The 23,543-nt window shown below is 36.4% G+C and overlaps 1 protein-coding gene across 3 annotated transcripts in view; it reads left to right on the forward strand.

Moving 5' to 3' along the window:
* The window catches only part of RFX3 (regulatory factor X3), a 337,494-nt gene that overhangs the window by 255,603 nt on the left and 58,348 nt on the right, over positions 1 to 23,543 (forward strand). For all 3 annotated transcript variants that reach the window (XM_040244701.1, XM_040244629.1, XM_040244537.1), the window contains 4 exons: positions 366 to 547; positions 4,583 to 4,702; positions 19,974 to 20,095; positions 21,801 to 21,913. In XM_040244701.1, the coding sequence (XP_040100635.1) occupies positions 366 to 547; positions 4,583 to 4,702; positions 19,974 to 20,095; positions 21,801 to 21,913 (537 nt within the window). The remainder of the gene's footprint in view (positions 1 to 365; positions 548 to 4,582; positions 4,703 to 19,973; positions 20,096 to 21,800; positions 21,914 to 23,543) is intronic.

A 23,543-nucleotide genomic window follows, 5' to 3' on the forward strand; every position in this document is an offset into this window, starting at 1 on the left:
TATATTTATTTCTGTAGCAATTATGAATTATCTTTATAAGCAGTTAATGGGATTATTTGAATTCCTTGAAGAGATTTTTATCTCCAAAATAGGAATCAATACAAGGAAAACTAGTATGTCTGTATAGGTGCTTGAATGTTGAAGGAATGGACATGGTGTAAGGTCAATAAATGCTGGTCAGCTATCTAAACTTTCAAGAGTTTTCATATGCAGATCACACAGGCCTCCAAATTGCAACAGATTCCCTGTCATATGGTTTGAGGAAGATCTTCTATGTATTTCCGTGTGTTGTAGTTGCAGTGTCTTAGAGGCATTTTGGTGAATGATTCAGTTTCTCTGTGTTTACCCTGTCTTGTTTACACTAGCTCCAGTGGCTGTTGGACAATTACGAGACAGCAGAAGGAGTGAGCCTTCCCAGAAGCACTCTGTACAACCACTACCTACGACACTGTCAGGAACACAAACTGGATCCAGTCAATGCTGCTTCTTTTGGAAAACTAATAAGGTCAATTTTCATGGGGCTACGAACCAGGAGATTGGGAACTAGGTTAGTACTGAAAGATAATATCATAAACTAATCTCTCTTTTTTAAACTGTAGTCATTCAGTATATTGTTTGGGCAAAAGTATTTGATTACAGATAATACATTAAGAAAAAATTTCAAAATTAGCTCAGTTTATGAAAGTCCTCAGGAAAAGGAAAGCCATTATTCACTGAAAACAGAATGATGTCTTGTCCTAACCATCCAAGTAGCAAAGCTTTGAGAAAAACTGATTCTCAAATCACATAGAAATGAACAGACCAATGCGGGAGACCCTGGTTTGATCCCTGGGTCAGGAAGATCCACTGGACAAGGGGAATGGCAACTGACTCCAATATTCTTGCCTGGAGAATTCCATAGACAGAGGAGCCTGGTGGGCTATAGTGCATGGGGCTGCAAAGAGTCGCACACAACTGAGCGACTAACACTTTCACTTTCACTTTTTAAGCTTTAATGGAAAATTTATATATGATGCTTTAAAAATCAGTGTATACCACTTTGTTCTCTTTTGGAAAATCAGTGTACTAAAGATGATGAATAAAGTGACATAGTCAGTGGAAAACCATGTATCTCTTGATTTGCAAAATTACATTGAAAGCTCTTTATAAATAACTTTTATTTGCATAGAGTAAGAAATTAAAGCTGAGTTATTCGTGTCACTTTTGGAGGCCAATTAAAAATTATTTGGTGAACTTTACAAGTTTTGAACATTTGAAGCTCTCAGTTAATGACATTGTCCTTTTTAACCTTTTATTAGCCTTTTTAAAACTCTTGATTGTGAAGCCATGCATTTATGGAAGCAAAAAGTATGGTTCCATTATAAGGAAATCAATAATGTGAGGAAGACTCTTAGAGTTTCTCTGTTTCCTTCTTTTGGAAATACATGAGTGTTATTATTAGTAAAAATATGATGAAAATAATACTTAAAACTGCAGAGCTTCATTTTACTGCTGTAATTTTTTACAAAGTATCATAATATATTTTAACTAGCTGAGCAGAGTCTTATGCATGCTTCTGATTTCTTATATCTTACGAAATTTATATTTAAAAGTATAAGTGTAAAGATGCTATACAATATATATTATGATATATCTTTAATGAGTGATAAGTCACAGCCCCATAGTATTCTAGCAAAGAGTTTTTAATATTCTTAATAAAATAAACAGGGCCTTTGTAATTGACTTCAATGTAAATTTATACAGAAAAAAGGAATGTGACAGTTTTATGAGGATTACAAGGTCTGTATGTATTCAGAGTGTGAATTATTCCTTTCTGTTGCATTTTAAGTGATTGTACAGCTTTCATATCGCCGAAGGTTCTGTTCTCTCGTAAATGTATTTTCTTCTATCTATACTTCAAAAGAATAGTGTATTTTAAACTGAAGAATATGATTATTTATTCAGAGTAAAGGAACTAGCTTCCTATCACTTGAAAAAGTCTTTTTGTTTTGCTAGTATTTTTTTTCCTGGAACCACAAAAATCATTATTTGGGGACCTAATCTACTATATCCTAGCTGATGGATCAGTAGTTATGGATACTGTGCCAATATTTTGAATCTCTGGGCTTTATTCAGCATTCTAATAGCTGTATTGTTGTGCCTCTTTTGTTACTGAAAGGGATTTCAATGAATCCTATTTTGAGGCTCCATTCAAGCATTGAAAGGCATCTTTAAAATAGAAAAGGACAAAATTGGGGTTGTTTGGGTTTGCGAATGGAATCCATACTCTAGGCTCTATAAGTACATATTGCAATATTGCAGCTTTTACTTTCTATGTTCTTTCCTTCCCCTTCACACTATATAACTGTTGTGTCTCCTGTTCCTTTTAAAATTGTATGTACTGTTTGAAATTAGAGATAAAAACAAAGCCTAGAAGAATAAGGAGAAAAGAAATCCTACGGAGAAAGTTTAAGCAAATACTGTGTTATGAAGATAGCAGGACTCTAATGTAGAAAAGCTGACAAGGGTAGGGGTGAAGTACCAGGGACTCTTTCTACTGTGGAAACTGGTTTAGCATTCATTTTCTATGCCTAACCCAGGGAACAAAAAGAAAATCACTATAAATCATGAGGCAGACCAACTCAGATACTTTTTTTTCTTTTCCAAAGCAAACCGTATGTGAATTGTTACTTGCTGCTGCTAAGTCACTTCAGTCGTGTCCGACTCTGTGTGACCCCATAGACGGCAGCCCACCAGGCTCCACCGCCTCTGGGATCTCCAGGCAAGAACACTGGAGTGGGCTGCCATTTCCTTCTCCAGTGCGTGAAAGTGAAAAGTGAAAGGAAAGTCACTCAGTCATGTCCGACTCTTAGCGACCCCATAGACTGCAGCCTACCAGGCCCCTCCATCCATGGGACTGTCCAGGCAAGAGTACTGGAGTGGGGTTCCATTGCCTTCTCCGAATTGTTACTTATCCATCAATAAAATTATCTGGTGAATTCATTCAAACCAGAACCAGACTGTTTCTCAAGTTTCTGGAGCTGAGTAAAAGATGAGTAAAGTCACCGTGTTTCTAAACAAAGGCAAGTCAAAGGGTAGCTTTTCTTACATCCCATCTCCAAATTAAGTTAAAACAAGACCACAGAACATACTGCTATCCCCCAGCCATCTCCATTGGCATAGAAAGAACCACCTCTGCACCAACACACCCAAAGTGCTGATTGATAGAAAACTGAAGAGAAACTACTGATAGATACTTCATGTATTTTGGGGTCTCACAAGAATAATGTCATTTCACTTTGCAACTTTGTCATTGGCTTTTCCCTCTTGTTCTGCCATTTGTGGGGGAGAACAGGGCTAACTGAGTTTGTAGTATTTGTTTGTTTGTTTGTTTTTGTATTTTGCTCTATTTGGCAGTGGATTTTGGAGAAAAAAATCTAATGTCTGCAAATGGAAGGCATTAAGTTTTCCTACTGGTTTATTTTGCTGTAACTGTGTAGGTATTCAAATGCCTATACCGATAACTATGTAGGTATTCAAATTGGTAGTCTACTTTTTTAGACTACCAATATTATTTATATAATAAAAATTTAATGTATTTTCAAATATATAGGATTCACCTAATGTATGTTCTTGAAGCTTGGAAGTAAAATTTTGTTTTATTTTTATATAAAATATTGAATCCACACTCCACTTGGATTTTTTTTTGTAAATGAAAGAAAAAATTGGAAAGAGTACTGATGGCTTGCTATATATAGACTTGTGAAAAACTACTATTTTCTATTTGCAAAAATTTACATATTTAAAATGTTATTTTTGAAAGAATTTGCAAATTTCATTCAGGGTAAAACTTTGTCGTTTCTAATAACAAATATGGTCTTTTCTCATGAACATGAGGAAATTGTGACAATTTTTTTATCCAGGTGGAAATTTGCCATTTTCACAGAGAAATTTCTCCATATCTGTTGTGACACATCTTATTCAGCCTGCAAAACTGATATGAATCCATAAAAACAGAGACTAATAAAATATGTTTTGAAATCAGTAGGATTAAATGCCTGCTTTTTTAGGTTTCAAAATTTTAAATAATAGACTTCACAACATCTTGTGTCAATGAAGTTATTTTAATCACCCCTGCAATAATAGAACTAGAAAAATACAGGACTTCTCAAGACAGTAGAATTAATATTTTTTTCCTCTTTGTCCTGCATAACTACTTTATAGTAAATTCTTAGTGTGCAGCCCTTTATCCTGTTAGTGAATATCCTGTTAATATAATTTTCTAAATTATAGCTAAAATATAAATTTGAAAACAAAATGTAATTTAAATCAAACAAATATACTGTGACTAATATTTAAGCAAAAGTTTATAAGGAAAGATTTTTCTTAGGGCCTTGAACTGATTGATTCAGAATCTTATTTTGAGTCTTCAGATGTAGCCACCATAAAAATATACAGGTGTCCAGAACAGGTAAATCATAGATATAAAACATTAAGTTTGCCTTTACCTAATTTTTCCAAATATGAAATTAAATGGAATCCTATATTATTGATATTGACTTGACTGACTTTTTTTGTCTCTGTTTGCTGTTCTCTTATGAAGAGGAAACTCCAAGTACCATTACTATGGGATTCGTGTCAAGCCTGATTCCCCTCTTAATCGCCTCCAAGAAGATATGCAGTATATGGCTATGAGACAACAACCCATGCAACAGAAACAAAGGTAGACTTTGGGATTGTCATTGACATGTCAAAATTATGGATTTCTTTAGCTGTTTGTTTTTTTTTTTCTGAACGAGTAGAACAAACACCTAAGTGTGCAAGAATGTCACTATTGTTGATATGCTTTCACTACAGACAGTTCTCAGATATGATTTAGAATTTCACTCATTCTGTTTTTCACATCTTTTAAAAATTACTCATCAAACAGCCTGTTTGGTCCCTTTAAATAAACGTGACATCCCAAACTATTCCAATAAGGAGACTAAACACATGCTATAAGAAGCATCTGGAGAAATTTGTCAGTATTCATGAGTGTCTTGTTAATCTGCACATGTTTTTAAGTCATTCTTTTTGACAATATAAATTCTTGCAGAATGTTTGGGACTTTTTGCGTTTTCTTTGACTCCAACTTTCATAAATGTAGAATTGTAAATGTTAGGGCTTAAAGATATCTCAAGTATTCATGAATGGATGGGTGGATGATGAATGGATGGATAGATAAATAGAGTTATAGATCTTAGAATTGAAAAATACATCAGTGTAGTCTGCCTCCTCAGCCTTGTGGCAGTCAAAGCACTAAAACCCATGGTTTTTGTTTTGTTTTTTCAGATAAGTCCCAGAGAGGTTAAATGATTTGCACAAGTGTGTAAAGTTGCTACATAGCCAAAGGCCTTCTGTCTCATGTGACTTATATCACAGTTTGGAGTAAAATGAAAAATCTTTCTCTCTTTACTAATATAGCTCAGCCATGGCAGTAGTTCCAGTTTTTATTTTCAGTTGAGCATGCAATATTTGATAGGGAAAAGAAGGACTGTACGTAGGTAGTCAGATGATCTAAGTCAGTCTGCTTGATTCATTGATCTGGGCTAGTGAGTCACCTTGGCAAGATCTCCTCCCCATCATACTAGCGGAATCAGATGCATTAGTTCTAAGTTCAGGTCAGCTCAGTTCAATCCCTCAGTCGTGTCCGACTCTCTGCGACCCCATGAATTGCAGCACGCCAGGCCTCCCTGTCCATCACCATCTCCCGGAGTTCACTCAGACTCACGTCCATCAAGTCCGTGATGCCATCCAGCCATCTCATCCTCTGTCGTCCCCTCCTCCTGCCCCCAATCCCTCCCAGCATCAGAGTCTTTTCCAATGAGTCAACTCTTCTCATGAGATGGCCAAAGTACTGGAGCTTCAGCTTTAGCATCAGTCCTTCCAAAGAAATCCCAGGGCTGATCTCCTTCAGAATGGACTGGTTGGATCTCCTTGCAATCCAAAGGACTCTCAAGAGTCTTCAACACCACAGTTCAAAATCATCAATTCTTCGGTGCTCAGCCTTCTTCACAGTCCAACTCTCACATCCATACATGACCACTGGAAAAACCATAGCCTTGACTAGACGGACCTTAGTCGACAAAGTAATGTCTCTGCTTTTGAATATACTATCTAGGTTGGTCATAACTTTTCTTCCAAGGAGTAAGCGTCTTTTAATTTCATGGCTGCAGTCACCATCTGCAGTGATTTTGGAGCCCAAAAAGATGAAGTCTGACACTGTTTCCACTGTTTCTCCATCTATTTCCCATGAAGTGATGGGACCAGATGCCATGATCTTCGTTTTCTGAATGTTGAGCTTTAAGCCAACTTTTTCGCTCTCCTCTTTGACTTTCATCAAGAGGCTTTTTAGCTCCTCTTCACTTTGTGCCATAAGGGTGGTGTCATCTGCATATCTGAGGTTATTGATAGTTCTCCCGGCAATCTTGATTCCAGCTTGTGTTTCTTCCAGCCCAGCGTTTCTCATGATGTACTCTGCATAGAAGTTCAATAAGCAGGGTGACAGTATACTGGAGAAAAAGGACACCATGCAGTGTGCACATGCTCAGTCAAGTCCAACTTTTTTGTGACCCCCACGGATTGCAGCCCATCAGGCTCCTCTGTCCATGGAATTTTCCAGGCAAGAATAATGGAGTAGATTGCCATTTCCTCCTCCAGAGGATCTTCTGACCCAGGGATTGAACCTGTGTCTTTTTCATTGGCAGGCAGATTCTTTACCACTGTTCGACCTGGAAAGGCCATACCATGCAGTAGCCCTTTATCTATTTGGTAACAGCACCGGTTGCATCTCTACCATGTGCTAGGTCCTGAGTGCAGAGATAAGACACAGTTCTTACCTTTGAGGAGTTAAGAAATTAGATGACCAGGTTATGGGAATTTTTTTTTTTAAGGTAATGCAGCCTGTGTGTATGCTGTCACTAGTCCTATCTGACTCTTTTCGACCCTATGGACTATACCCTCCATTCTCCTCTGTCTATGAGATTCTCCAGGCAAGAATACTGGAGTGAGTTGCTCTGGCCTCCTCCAGGGGATCTTCCCACCCCAGGGATTGAGCCCATGTCTCTTATGTCTCCTGCATTGGTTGGCAGGTACTTTACCACTGCTGCCACCTGGGAAGCCCATAATGCAGCCTGCTGCTAAGTCACCTCAGTTGTGTCCGACTCTGTGCGACCCCATAGACGGCAGACCACCAGGCTTCCCCATCCCTGGGATTCTCCAGGCAAGAACACTGGAGTGGGTTGCCATTTCCTTCTCCAATGCATGAAAGTGAAAAGTAAAAGGAAAGTCGCTCAGTAGTGTCTGACTCTTAGTGACCCCATGGACTGCAGCCTACCAGGCTCCTCCACCCATGGGATTTTCCAGGCAGGAGTACAGGAGTGGGGTGCCATTGCCTTCTCTGATAATGCAGCCTAAGAAATAGTAAAAGCTTTGATCAGGAAACTATTGGAATACTTTGCCAAACTGTTTGAGCAAAGTCTTGGAAAGGGAGAATTGGGAAGTTTCACAGAGTAGGTGCTATTTGAGTAGGGAATTAGAGGGATCAGAATAAGAGAGGAACATTTAGGCAGAGGGAATAATGTAAACACATGTACCACTAGGGCATAAAGTCCATGACATCTCTGGTGAATACACTCTGATATGGTGAGGTTGATATTGCAGGAGGAGAACTGAGAAGATTGGGTCCTTTAGGGTTAAGATTAGACTTGAGTGAGAGATGAAATTTTAAAAGTAGTTTGGATCACAGATGAAGGGATTTGGTTGTATATGGAGTTAATGACTTTGTGCTTAGGAACTGTCAAGACTTCAAAGACTTGCTTCCAAACAAAGCAGTGACACATTCAGATTTTGTCTGAAGAGATTACTTTTTGATTTGGGGCAAGACATATTTAATGGGAGGAGACTGGAGGTAAAGGCACTTGTTAATACAGATATAATTTCTAATGCAAGTATTCAAGACTGAAGAGTCAGTTCAAGATTGGCTATTGTATAAATTATGTTTCACAGATTCTCAAACTTACTTTTGAAATTACTGATTCCTGTTTTTTGAAGTATAGTCAATGAAATATATTAAGAATTCTAGGGAAGAAACATAAAACAGTCCCTTTTATGTTTGGAAACAGAGTTTGTGTGAGTTGGAATAAACTGTTTTTTGTCTTGATTTACAATTACTGTTTCCACCTGTTAGTGACAACGCTTATAGCTTTTACTTTCTGGTATAGTGTCTGCACTCATGCATAGCAGCACTTCACACTGGAGATGTTGGTGCAGTAAAGAAAGAAAACATCAGTTCAAAAATAACATATTCAAACTTAAATACGAACAATGCCGTGGTAAATTGCACCTAAGATACCTGTAGCTTACTTTATCCAGTGATTTCACTGCAAGTTTTCATGGAAATGGACACCTTCAAGGAACATTCTTTTTACAAAGCCTAGGTTAGGTAAGCAAAATCAAAGAGTTACAAAGGTCTCCTTATGTAACAGATTTCAGAGCTATAAAGTTTAATGAGCTATGAAAACCCTGCAATCCAAGTACTGCTTTTAGAATTAGATCTAATATGGTTGTATTTAAGAAGTGATATAAAATTCTCAGTGATATTCATAGTTCATAAGAGTTTAGTTTCTTACAGTGTTTGCTTTCTTATAAAATAAGAATATTAGAGAACCACAGAAGTACTGAAACTTCCTTTAATTTGTTGTTGTTATTTGTTAATGGTACAAGTTGGATTATGGACAGTTTCTCTTGGCATGGTGTCTTGGATAATTGCTTCTGTTACCAACTTCACCAACCCCTCATTGGGATTAGGAGGACAGAGGGAAATGCTTTTTTTTAAGTATCTCTGAAGGGTTATATCATTGGCAACATTGATAGGCCTTAAGTGAAGCCAATTACCCCCCTGAGAGGAAACACTTGTACAGAAGAGGAAAAGTGTCTCTTCATGAGTATAAATGCAAGGGTTAAAGTATTTGTTGAACATGGTGGAAAAAAAACTTATTGTATCATTTGCTTTAGAGCTTATAAAGTAAGATGATTTCAAAATTCAAATGAGTCCACTGAATGTATTAAATTTCACATAAGAAGAGACTGCCATTCATCCTGGTAAAGTACGAGGGACATTTGAAAAGTTTAAAATAGTTTATAGCATCTACTATTATTTAATATTTTAGAATATTCAAATTGTTTAAATACATTAGAGGTTTTTAAAAATAAATAAATAAATAAATACGTTAGAGGTTTTTTATGAATCTATATGTGCACATCTTACATAGTGTAAATGTATGTGCTTCACCTGTTCCTATAAGAAAATTCAAGTATAAATAGTAATTATTTTATCAAAAAAATCATTTTTTGGAGGTCAATTTGTGCATTTTTTTCTCATTAGTTTGGAATCACTGTAGCTATAGCATTTATAATGATTTTTGTTTTGCATAGCTTTATAATTTTTAGAACTCCTTTACATATGGTATCTCATTTGAAGATCTGATAGGACAGTAGAGGAAATTTCCGCTAGTAGAGGAAATTTCCATTTATCTGCAAATCAAATTCCCAGCAACACCACCATATGGGAACATAGCCATGAGTCTGGAAATAAATGGAAACAGCTTCTGATTGAAAAACAGATGTCACAGAGCCCATAGATTAGCTTAATTGAAAAGATGAAGCCATCCTCAAGTCATTTACCTAAAATAAAGGAGCAGATTAGAGCCCACTTGATTCATAGGCAATCGTGAGATATAACAGCTGGCAAGAGGAAATAAAAGTAGACAAGTGTCTTTGATTCCCTTTTGGGTTATTCAGCCCAGCAATCTGCACATTCCATGGAGGAACACGTAGACCTAGGCACTCCAGTAGGCCCTTTAAGTAGCACTATAGTGACTAAAATCTAGTGATAACTGTTTGGCATATTGATGGCATTATAAGTAGTCAAAAAGAGGTTAAGTACTCTGATTAAGGAAGCAGGAGAATGTGTAATAATTGGGTAATTATTAAGACCTTCCTTTTGAAAATATTTCACATGAAAATAACTTCTGCACTTAAATGAGGTAATCTTCAGTTTTCAAGGAATTTCACTCATGGACTAATCTGCTTACTCTAATATAGACAATAAATAAATTAGGTTAGTGTAGAGCAAAAAGGAGGTGAATAACTTTCAGCTATATGATCTAAATAAAAATCTTTGCTGCAGTTTCTTTTTAATATTTAAAAGATGCACATAGAGAGTGTTGGCACATATATTTCAGTTATTCTTCCAAATTCTAGTAGCAAAAGTGGTGGAATAGAGTCAAGTGCTTTTGACAATGTGCTTTGCTGCATTTGATTCCTTCACCAAATACATAACGATCGATGGTGCACATAGAATATGTCCATCACATCTAAAAGCGAATTCACAGAGTCATAGAAAGAGCTGGAGCAAGGGGTCACCTAGTGCACGTAGAAGTGCAGTTTTCTTGATGAGAAAACTGAAGTCCGTAAGAGTAGGTAATATATCCACGATCATATAGAAACCAGGAAAAGAACCCAGGCCTCTTATCTTTGATCTTATAAAAATTCTTTCCCTAAAGAGGTAGTATAGCCCAGAGAGAAATGTACACATGTAATAAAAGTTTTGCATATGAAATAAAGGGGAAGATTACAATTGAGTATGTCCTAAATAAGTGAAGAAATGTATCACTTCCTGACTCTGAACAATCTCTTCAGAGGAATTGGATTCTGCGAAAAAAAGGAATTTTTGCGGCAGTGAGGGAAGGAAAATAGAGGCCAATTGAAAAGCAAGGCTAGTTGTGCTTTGGCTGTAGACAGATGTGAAAGCATGCATGTTCCTAAGGAGTGAGGGCAGGAACCTCTGTCATTAGAAGACCGTTCTGTAGACTAGTGAAAAGAATTCTATATTTAAAGGCTGGAAATAGGGATTTGAGTACGGGCTGCTTGGCACTTTGGTGTGTGTGACTGAACTTCACTGAACCTCAGTTTCTTCATCTGCAAAATGGAAATTAATAATAATTGTTGTTTTTCAGTCGCCCAGTCATGTCTGACTCTTTGCAGTCCCATGGACTGTGGCATGCCAGGCCTCCCTGTCCTTCACCATCTCCTGGAGTTTGTCCAAGTTCACATTTCTTTGCATCAGTGATGCCATCCAGCAGTCTCATCCTCTGATGCCTTCTCCTCCTGTCCTGATCTTTCCCAGCATCAGGGACTTTTCCAATCAGTCATTTGTTCACATCAGATGACCAAAATACTGGAGCTTCAGCTTTAGCATCAGTCCTTCCAGTGAATATTCAGGGTTGATCCCCCTTAAGATTGACTGGTTTGATCTCCTGTGTCCAAGGGACTTTCAGGAGTCTTTTCAAGCACCACAGTTTGAAGGCATCAATTCTCTGGCATTCATCCTTCTTTATAGTCCAGCTGTCACAACCATACATGACCACTGGAAAGACCGTAGTCTTGACTATATGGACCTTTGTCAGCAGAATAATGTCTCTGTTTTTCAGCACACTGTCTAGATTTGTCATAACTTTCCTGCCAAGAAGCAGTCTTCTGATTTCATGGCTGCAGTCACCATCTATCACTGTCTGCAGTGATTTTGGAGCCCAAGAAGAGGAAAGTGAAAGTTGCTCAGTCGTGTCCGACTCTCTGTGACCCCATGGACTATACAGTCCTTGGAATTCTCCAGGACAGAATACTGGAGTGGGTAGCCTTTCTCTTCTCCTGAGGATCTGCCCAACTCAGGGATTGAACCCAGGTCTCCCACATTGCAGGCAGATTCTTTACCAGCTGAGCCACAAGGGAAGCCAGAGAATACTGGAGTGGGTAGCCTGTCCCTTCCTCAGGGGATCTTCCCGACCCAGGAATCGAACCAGGGTCTCCTGTATCACAGGCAGATTCTTTACCAACTGAGTGATGAGGGAAGAAGGGGAAATCTGTCACTAATTCCACCTTTTCTCTTTCTATTTGCCATGTAGTAACGAGGCCGGACGCCACAATCTTAGTGTTTTTATTTAGTCTAAAGCCAGCTCTTTCATTCTCCTCCTTCAGCCTCATCAAGAGGCTCTTCAGTTCCTCTTCTCTTTCTGCCATTAGAGTGGTAACATTTGGACATCTGAGGGTGTAGATGTTTCTCCTGCCTTTCTTGATTCCAGCTTGTAACTCATCCAGCCTGGCATTTCTCATGATGTGCTCAGCATATGGATTAAACAAACAAGGTGACAGCAAACAGCTCTGTCATGCCCTTTCTCATTTTGAACCACTCAGTTGTTCCATACAGGGTTCTAACTGTTGCTTCTTGATCTGCATACAGGTTCTCAGAAAACAGGTAAGATGGTCTGCTGCTGCTGCTGCTGCTGCTAAGTCGCTTCAGTCGTGTCTGACTCTGTGTGACCCCATAGACGGTAGCCACCAGGCTCCCCCATCCATGGGATTTTCCAGGCAAGAGTACTAGAATGGGGTGCCATTTCCTTCTCCTAAATTATTCCTGCTGCTGCTGCTGCTAAGTCGCTCCAGTCGTGTCCGACTCTGTGCGACCCCATAGACGGCAGCCCATCAGGCTCCACCATCCCTGGAATTCTCCAGGCAAGAACACTGGAGTGGGTTGCCAGTCTGGTATTCCCATTTCTCTAAGAGCTTTCCAGTTTGTCATGACAAAGGTGCTGATGAACCTATTTGCAGGGCAGGAATGAAAACTCAGACATAGAGAACAGACCTATGGACACAGTGGGGGAAGGAGAAGGTAGACCAAGTTGAGAAAGTAGCTTTGAAATATATATATTACTATGTGTAAAATAGACAGCTAACGAGATGTTGCTGTGTAGCACAGGGAGCTCAGCCTGGTACTCTGTGACAACTAGAGGGGTGGGATGGGGCGGGGGGAGATAAGAGGGAGATTCAAGAGGGAGGGAACATATGTACATCTATGACTAATTCATGTAGATATATGGCAGAAATGAACACAGCATTGTAAATCAATTATCCTCCAATTGAAAATATTTTTTTTAATTAAAAAAACACAAAAACACTCAACTCCTCCGCCTGCCCATTCTTCCTCCCTTCACCACCCCCTCCATGGGCACTGACCCCCTGGGTGCTCGCCAACAAACTTCCTGGATAGAATTCTCTGTCTCAAGATATGTTTCCGTCTTCTATATAGCAAAGGGAAATATACTCAGCATTTTTTAATAACCTACAAGGGAAAAGATTCTGAAAATGGACTGTATTTTATATAATCATTGAGCTGTACACCGGAAACTAGCACAATATTGTAAATCAACTATACTTCAACTTTAAAAAATTAAAGAACAAGGCTGTTTTGGAGAAGTTTCTTTATACCTCTGGGCCAGTGATTTTCAACTGTGATTGATGTTAATGGTTTACAGTTCCTTTCCTGACCATAAATTCCCTGAGGTCATTACTGAGATAACCATCTAGGACTGGTAAATTGCTCTGAGGCAGCTGAAGGTGGCAGGAGTCTTTAGTGAGAAGATGATCAGATGTCCGTGTGTTTGGCTTTTGGAAAGAAATAAGGAATCTTGGCACTGAGGTATTTAATGTTCACTATACTGCTGCAGCAAGTCCCTAATGTAAATATATTTTCCACTGAAGATAGAATCATAAATAATCACATTCAGTAATTATTAAGTATAGTAATTCATGTAAAGTTTGTTAATATTAATCCTTCTGATGAACATTTATTGAACTTGTGAAATGTTCATTTATATGCAAGATCTCATTTGGCAATTATATTGTTTGTTATTTACTGATAAGGAAAGAGGCTTATTTAATTTTGCTTTATGCAAGAAGCTCACTAATTTATTTTTTCTGAGATAGAGCTTCAGATGCCCTTTTTTGTTTTTGTTACTGTCTTGCAGTCAGGTGGAGTCTTGTTGTCATTCTCCAAATAAAGGAAGAGTAGAAGCATTCCTCTAGGATCAGTTTAACAGAAAGGACCAGCTCTACATAAAAGAAGTATCATAAAGGTGTCATACCTATTTGTAACAAGAATATATCAGTTCTACATAGTTAAGCCTAAATTACGTACAATAGGAGAACTCAATGAAGGAATTCATGAGCTAAGGGAATTGTATTTGCTTCTTTCAACAGTGCATTTTCAGCACCTAGGAGAGCAGTGAGCATCATTTGTGAAATGAATAAAGGATCCACAGGCTTCTGTTTTAGCCAACAGCTTCAACCTCTTCCCTTCCCTGTTTTTCCCACATTTCCCACAGAAACTGCTGCAATGAACTCAAATACTCTCATTTGAATTTAATTTTTTCTACTCTCCTTTCCCAATTATAGATGTAGAGCTAATGATGAGACAAATATAGAGCTACCAACAAAGATTGAAGAGTTGTAATAACTGTCATTAATCAGCAGGGTTGATGCTAGAAGTCAAGATAGAAACATATTCAGTGTGACATCAAGAAGTCCATTACTATTCTGAAAATATGGCACTCAACATTATTTTCTTCTGATCTGTTCATGTTTATATCATTTGATTTACTTCATACCTCAGGTCACCTAAGAATTTTCTGGGACAGTTTTTCCAAAGGGAATGTCATGATTCCTGCAGAAAATTTTAGCCTTTTGTCCCAGTTATGAGCTCAACATTTAGGTTTGTTTATGCAGATCAAATGATTTTGTACTCTCTATAGTTACAAGCATAATGATGACTCTAAATGCCTATACAGCTCAGATTTTACATCTTGCTTGTGCATTTTTCCTCCTGGTTCAAAGATGCTTGTCCAAATGGTTCATTTAGTCTGTTGAAAATCCTTCTACCTGTTACTATTAGTTGAATGTGATGGTAAATGTATACCCTTCTTTGCCTTCCATTGAACTCCTTCAGTGTCTGTATGTGTGAGATTATTGACAGAATTAGATATTATTTTACAGTAGAGTTACAGCTGTCCAAGTTCTAAATAACAGCTATGACTAACCCCATGGGGGAAGATTCCTAATAATTTTCCAAGTTTCTTTGTTAGTGACAGGTTTCATGCATAATGCTCAGCTATTAAAGCATTAGAGTTTCTTTGATTTCTTAATCATTAACAACTTTAGCTTTGATTGCCCATGGAGTTGCAAGCTGTTAAAATTATCATTTGCCTCTTACTAATTTTGAAACAAGAGCTGTTTGTTCATTTGATGTAGCACAGGTCTTTATCAGAGCACATACAACTCAAGAGCACTAAGAATCTACTATAAGAAAGCCTATTATAAAATAATAAATTTGTAAAAATAAATGAGAGTAAAAGGAGAGAATTCTTAAACACTAAAGAGTTTTGTTTTTTGAAAGATTCAACAAAATTTTTTCAGTAGAAAACATTTTTTTTGTAATTTTAGTATTTAAATAGTGATTATTTTATTTAGAAGAGATAGAGACATGGCTGGTTCTTGTTGATGTTTGACAGAAAACAAAATTCTCTAAAGCAATTATCCTTCAATTAAAATATAAATTAAAAAAAAAGATAGGAAATCTGAAAGCTGTGTTTCAATGCTAAAAGGTCACTTGAAATTCAACCAGAGCTAAGATAATGTTGAATTATCATGTAAGTCAATGGAATATTAAAACATCCTGGAAAATTTTATGCACACACAGCCTGTTCAAAGCTATTCCCCTACAATACTTTACCTATAGTAAAGTAGATATTTGTTATCTAGGTTTTTTATTTGTTAAAATCAATTGATGGTCTGATACAGTGAAAAGTGTTACCTTGAGCATTCATTCATACATTCATTTAGTCTCCACCATCTATTCAGAGATAGTTGTTTATATTCCAAATACAGCTTATTGAAAAAATTGAGAAATGACTTATAAAAATGACTTTTCTGTAATGTTATGGTTCTATTTCTACAACATTTGACTGAATGAATTTATTATTAGGCCAAGATGCTCCTATAGACTAGTTCTGTGAAGACTACCTAAGAAATATATGAGAAGCTAGTTAAAATAATAAATTCCTAATCCCCATTCTCAAAGATTTTGTTAGATAGATCTAGAGTAAGCCTAGCATTTGAATTTTTTAGAAACCTACTCAGATACTGATATATAAATAGCTTTCAAAACCTAATATAATATCATCTATCACTATTTCTTCCAAGAAGAGTCAGTTACCACATGTAATTGTTTATCTTATGTTTAATGTGGCTATTCAACTTCCTATTAAACTCCCTCCTTCTCTGGGAAGCCCCAGTGCTCTGAAGTAATGGCAGGGATAGGATGTTGTCCTTAGATAGGACGTCAGGAAAATGAACATCCAGCTTTCCTCAGTTCAATATTTCTAATTTCTTGGGGTTTCTTTCTAAGTATCAACTTAGTACCAGGCAATACCTGGCATTTGGAAATGCCACTACTGGGAAAAGTCAGCACTGCCTGGAAGCTCTCTATTTATAGGCCCACACTCATACTGTTCTTGTATATGAGCCATATATCTGCCCTTCCGATGTCATTCTTTTTTATTATTTATCTGTTTGGCTGCATCAGGTCTTAGTTGTAGCATGTGAGATCTTTTGTCGTGGTGCTAAACTCTGGCTGTGGCACACAGGCTCAGTGGTTGCAGTGAGCAGGCTCCAGAGTGCACAGGCTTTAGTAGTTGTGGTTGTGGGCTCTGAAGTGCTTTGAAGCATGCAGTCTCTCTAGTTGTGATGTGTGGGCTTTGTTGCTCCGTGGCATATGGAACCATAAGTTTCCCAACCGGTAATCAAACCCATGTCCTCTGCTTTGCAAGGTGGATTCTTAACCACTAGACCACCACAGAAATCTCTTTTGTCATTCTTTATGTCACAAAACCCTCCCAAACTTGTCTTCACAGCTTTTTCTAAAGAGATACAACATAAGCTTCTGGCATATAGAGGTCCTATTACTGAGGCAAAGGGCTTCTATGGTGGGAAGAGTCTGCCTGCAATGTAGGAGACCTGGGTTTGATCCCTGAGTCAGGAAGATCTCCTGGAGAGGGAAATGGTAACCCTCTCCAGTATTCTTGCCTAGTAAATTCCATGGATGGAAGAGCCTGGTGGGCTACAGTTCATGGGTCGCAAAGAGTCAGACACAACTGAGTGACTAACACTTTATTATTACCCAGGCAAGCAAAAATAGAAACACTTGGTGCATTTTCACCCAATCAATTCAATTCATCATTCACTTTGCAACCCTTACTCTATGGTTAGAATTAAACCTCCTATTGCCCAGTTTTGAATGTATTTTCTTTTTTTTTTTCCTTCACCTCTTCTTTATAAGATTTGTTCTTAAGTACTGACCTGCAGAAATTTCTCCAGAATTAACTTATTTCCTTTTTGTCTACAAGCTAATCTTAATGCATTTTTGAATCTCCTGTATAATAGAATATACCTCTAATCAGTGCTTCCCACTCAATATCATTATTATTAAGCATAATCATTCATTAATTATAATGTGTTGTGATTTGAGTGCTTATTAAAAACACCTCTTTCTCGTTTGGAACTTCTGCTGTCTACATCTTTCTGAGGAAGTAGATCATTTTCCTTGCAGACTATAGGCTTGCTAAGCACAATGTGCAAGTAGAAGATGACACAGCATGTGTACAATATCTGTATGTCAGTCTAAGGTGAATATATGTCATATCCTTTTATGGTCCTTGATATTTGTGCCTGCTAAACATCTGTAGTATACTAGATGCTGTGCAGGACAAAGGAAACTGATAAAGCATAGTGAAGTGAAGTGAAGTCGCTCAGTCGTGTCCGACTCTTTGTGATCCCATAGACTGTAGCCTGTCAGGCTCCTCCGTCCATGGGATTTTCCAGGCAAGAGTGCTGGAGTGGATTGCCATTTCCTTCTCCAGGGGATCTTCCCAACCCAGGAATCAAACCCGGGTCTCCTACATTGCAGGCAGACGCCTTACCATCTGAGCCACCAGATAAAGCATAGCTGGACAAAATCTAATAATTGAAAATTATTATAATTTTGAAAGTTAATATAATTTTGAAAATTAATATAATTGAAGACTATAGGAAATACTTCCATTTTGCTCTTCTTTATAACTGCTTTTGTTTATTAATTCCATGATCCCCAAACTCTATTACATAAATGAAGAAACGTGGTTAAACAATTTTAGCTTCTTTTATTAGTGATAAAAAATTTCATAGTTGAAAAAAGGAGGCTAAAATCAAATGAAACCTGGAATGGGTCAATGAGGATAAAAGCTTCTCTAACTGTATTCCCTAAAGATAAAATCATTAAAGTCTTCTAGAACAGAATGGTTAGTAACTGCTCCCCCACAAAAGTACTCAAAGTTCTTGCCTCACAAAGGATTTTTTTTTTTTTTTTGCCTCTCTAAGATGATTCTTTAAGGAGGGAAAAAAATCAGAAAAACATTCTTTTTTTCTTTTAAATAAATGGCACTTCTAGCACACTACAATATTAAACCATGTGTTATCTCTTGATGTGGCCCCAATTGAAGAGTACTTTCAGATGTTTTTTTCCATTATATAAAAGAATAGGCTTGAGTTCTTTTATATCATTAGAAAATAACAACCAACATTTTGGTGTACAGGGTCATCACTAAAATAACAAGAATGAAGCATGTTTTATGCTTTGTTCACCCTGGTCATCTTCTGACTTTATTTTTGCTTTTCATATAGTTTTTTGTGAGATTCCTGTCACGTAAAAAATACAAGTAAATGTCATTATGAGTGACTGCAGTTTTTCTTGGAAGTTTCATTTATCTAAGTCATCATAACATTCAAGGTTGAGTTACTTCCTAAGGCAACCTCAACATTAGTTTGGATGTTTCACCAGATCCATTCATTTCCTATCTGTTGTCAGACTGTAGGCATCTTTGAGTATATCTTGTTCATTTATTGGGGACATTGCTACTCACAATAACTTCATATTAACACACTATTAACATTTAACTTACAGTATCAGTATAAGAATCAAATATCTGGATGGTAAGACTATTAGGTGGTTCTGTTTATAAATATATTTAGAAATGGGGAGAAATGGAAGGACAAACAGCATAAAGTACATAAGTGTAGATAATAAACTTACTGTAGATTTTAACATTTTCTTACATTTATCTGTTATTTTTTAATTTCTAAAATGAATAAAAATATTCGACATCTTAGAAGAAATTATAGTTGCTGCTTATTTCTTATTTTATATCTGCTTATCTTAGGAGACTTAACTATGCATTTTTTCCTATGGTATTTCTCTCCCAAGCATCTTTCTTTCTTACCTATGCTGTTGAAGCATATTTTTTCTATTTTAAAAGTACAGAAAGTTCTTGAGATTATATGGCTAGGACCTAAAGATAAATGCATAACTATAGGTGACTTTTCTTTTTACTTTTTAAAATTTGATGACTCAGGTTTATAGATGGATTTTTGCATGCATTTTGCTACAAGCTGATGCTTATGGTCTTTATATTTGCAGATGTGGACAGAAGTCAAGGGAGATGAATGTGTTGAGATGCATGGGAGGCTTTAGGTGATAATGGAAAACAGTATGGTTGAGCTTTAGGCTGAACCACATTTTGGAGATATTAATTAAATAAAAGCCACTTTAAACATTTCTCAGGCCCAAACTCTTAGATTTTAATTCAGATTCACATCCCAATGTATTTAAAATGTTTCTCCCTTGATCCATTGGCCATTAAGAATTATGTTCAAATAGTGTATTAAAAGTATAATCATGGACTTCCTTGCCACTGATGTCCAAAGAAATACCTCATAACTCTTTCATTCTTAGCTAAATTTCTGAATTTTTGAAAATGGGTGCCCTTTCTAAGTGCTTCTCCTTTTTTCTTTTTACAATTTAAAAAATTTCCTCATCCTAACTTTATGAGACTATCAAGGAAGAAAATCTTTTACAACTATCATGAGACAGTTAAAGAAGATAAAACAAAATTGAGTGTGTTGGGAGTTTTGTGTCGTACAAAAATGCAAGGAATAATTTGGTTTATTTGTTTTTTCCCATTTAATATTTTTAGGTACAAGCCTATGCAGAAAGTTGATGGGGTTGCAGATGGTTTCACAGGAAGTGGTCAACAGACAGGCACATCTGTTGAGCAAACTGTAATTGCCCAAAGTCAACATCATCAGCAGTTTTTAGGTATGTTAAGGTGTAATGCGTATTAGTTGTTGTTAGAATTTTGAAAACAGTAGAACTGCAGTAGTGTTTTATCCAAGTACAATGTCTGTTACAGATATTAATCACATAGATTTTGTGTGTGTGCTGAAACTGTGCATATTATGTGATAGTTCTAGTTCATTTCTACTTTTTTTGTGTCCGCTAGACATTTTTTAAAATCTCAAGCTATGTAAAACTTTTAAATTCGTATGAATTAAAGGCTCATTTCTGTGGAATTGTTTTCCAGAATTTGTATTAATTGGGCATTTGTGATCAAAATTGTGTTGTAGTTTCAGTAGTATTAGTAACTTCAAGTGCCAAAAGCAATTCTCATTTCCTATGTAAAAAGTTGCCTGTGCATACAATCTCAGATTAGAAAAAATTATAAACTTTTAAGTAATTTATTCTTTTTAAATTGATCATAGTATTTCCTATTTTTGTAATTTTGTAAATGGTATACATGTTTCTTGTTACTTAAGTGGAACTTGAACATTTTGCATATTCCTGTAAAAGCTAAAGTGCAAAATGCCATTTTACACTTTAATTGACAGCTTTTCTAGAGATGAACATGCATAGTTTCGGTACAACAGATCAAAATTAGTAGAATATATCAGAGTGTGTGTATGTGTCTGTGTGTGTGTATATGTGTCTATGTGCACTTTCTGACAAAGACAACTAAAATGTACTCTCAGAACAGAATAGCTACTGAAGTATGAGAACATTATGGCGGCATTCACAAACTAGAGTCTTCAAGTATATTCTTATAGACGTATGAGCTCTCAACACGAATGTTTATGTTTCTTATTTTATGCTCTTATTTCAATTATAATCTTTTTTTAAAAAGGCATATTTTGGATTACCTAGAAGATTAGAATGAATACTGTTCTGAAAATTTAGTTTCCACATTTGTATCTGAATTTATGATAAGGCTGGCACCAGAGTGTATTGCATTAATTGTCCAGAGCTAATGAGAAAAGAACAGACTTACTATGTAAATTACAGCTTCATCTCAAGGGAAGGCTAAATGATGTCCCAGTGCTCTGTGTGGAGGAAAGTTTCACAGCTCATTTGAATATAGGAACACAATGGGAGAACCAGCCACCATGAAGTATGTGTTGGTTGTCAAACTCAAAAGTTTCTGCACTGCAGCAGTCAATACCATATTCATGTCATGAAAGATTCAGTTACAGGACAACATCATCATCTATCATATAAATTAACATTGTTAAGTTTAATGTTATTTTTTTTAGGTTTCTTTATACTTACTTTGTAGGTGTTTTGGTTTATGATTATATGAGAAGTATAAGCATAATGAGTTTAAAGCTAATGTATTGTATATACCTAAGTAACAAAATGATAAAAATAACTAAAATTTATACTGGCCAGCTCAAGGTATTTTTCTTATCATAGGGGTCCTGTATTGAGAGACACTCTGATATGTTATTTCCAGTATAATCATAGTGAAAATTTAGTTTCTCCAAAATTTTAAAACTATTCCCTCTATTTTTTTGTGCTGCTGCTGCTGTAAGTTTTATTTATAAAATACTAGTATGCAAAGTCCTTGCTTTTTGGACCTCTGACCTTTATTTTTTTTTTTTCCTTTTTAGTCTGCTTAAATTTTCCTTCATTAGTCTTTAATTGGCACCATTCACAGTAACTTTTTTCCATTGTTTTGTCATGGTAACAGATGCATCTCGAGCACTTCCAGAGTTTGGAGAAGTTGAAATCTCTTCTCTGCCAGATGGTACTACCTTTGAGGATATCAAGTCACTGCAGAGTCTTTATCGAGAGCACTGTGAGGTAGGTCTTTTGAAAACATAGTATGGACACAAGCTAAGTTTTTCCAGACGACTGGCCAAAACAAATACTCCAATATATTCCTAGATGAAGTTAGTTCATATTTCTTTGAAAACTGATAAGCTGTTTTTTTTTTGTCTCAAACTGGAGAAGTGAAGAATGCAGGAAGGGGAGAATAAATTTTACTTTCCATCCTTGTAGCCTAGTCTCATACGAATTCTTTGATGAAGCAGTTCTCCTTCTAGGTACTCATCCTAGAAAAATGCTTACATGTGGTTGAAGAGATAAGTTTATAGGGAACTTGTTGCATTATGGTTTTTAATTAAAAAGATTGATGATAACTTCAGTATCTAACAGGGAACTGAATAAATAAAATATGCTATAATCTATAGAATGAAATATTATGCAACCATTAAAAGGAATAGGCAACTCTAAATGTACTTTTGTGGAACAAGCTCCAGGATTTATTTTTAAGAAAATATACAAGATGTAAAACAGTGAGTATAGCATACTGTTGTTTTCGTGAAAAAGAACATGCTGTATACATCTCTCCAGAAGAAAGAACAAAATATTAATGCTGGTTGCCTTTGGGATCAAAACTGAGTTTAAGGAGTCAGGGGAAAGAGACTTAATTTTTTAATATACGCTTTTTAATCTTCTGAATTTTATACTGTAAGTATGTATTTTTATCAAAACGATTTTCTAGAAATGTTTAGGCATTCCTTCCAGGGATTATTGAGGCTCTAGTTTTGCTTGTTTCTTTTTTGTCCCTTGAGTCTTCTCTTCCTGTTTTCCATCCCTCCTCCTGCTTCCTTTCTGATTATCCCAGATCAGAATTGGATACCTTGTCTCCAGGAGGTGAATTCTCTCCATGTCCACATATACTGGCCACTTACCTGGCAGAAAGAAAATAGCAGATTGCAATAGGAGTTTTCTAAAGTGTCCCTCCTTTTCAAAGAGGGACTGTTTAGAATTTAAGTAGCTTTATTCCAGGGCTATTTATGATCTACTTCGAAGTAAAAGATAATCCTTGGGCAGTCCTCCTGACTGCTGACGATGCAGTATGTAGTGAGAAATCTCAGCTCATAGCATTCACAGGTTTTTTTTTTTTTCCCCCACTCCAGAAATAAGAACCGCTTGAGTGAATCTGAGTGCTTGTCAAGGGTGTTAGGTTATTAACAACCAAGGGCAAGTTCTCTCCTTATTAACAAACCATGTGCCATAAGTATTTTTCAACATGTCCCGCCAGTTTGTTCCCAACGTTTCTTGTTATGATGAAAAACACTGTCCATTTCTCTTCCACTGCTATACTTTTTCCAGTATTAGATAATTTCTGGATGATCCTTACTTATCAAGAAAAAAAAAAAAAACTTCTTTCTTGCTTTCTATGTGAATATCATGTCTAGTCAAAGGTTTATGTAAAGATACTCTAATCATTTTCTCATTGCTCTATGTTCAGGTGAAACTCGCTTCAAGCAACCCAGCCTATACAAATATAATTTAGATTTTTTAAAAGTTTATCATATTATTCAAAATACAACTTGGGGAATGATTATTTACAACTCTAGAGAATATACACTAAAATTAATCTAAATGAAAAACTTCCCCCAATAAGAAAATATTATTTGGATTA

The sequence above is a fragment of the Oryx dammah genome, unplaced genomic scaffold (genome assembly GCF_014754425.2).
Source record: "Oryx dammah isolate SB20612 unplaced genomic scaffold, SCBI_Odam_1.1 HiC_scaffold_1, whole genome shotgun sequence".
NCBI lineage: Eukaryota > Metazoa > Chordata > Mammalia > Artiodactyla > Bovidae > Oryx > Oryx dammah.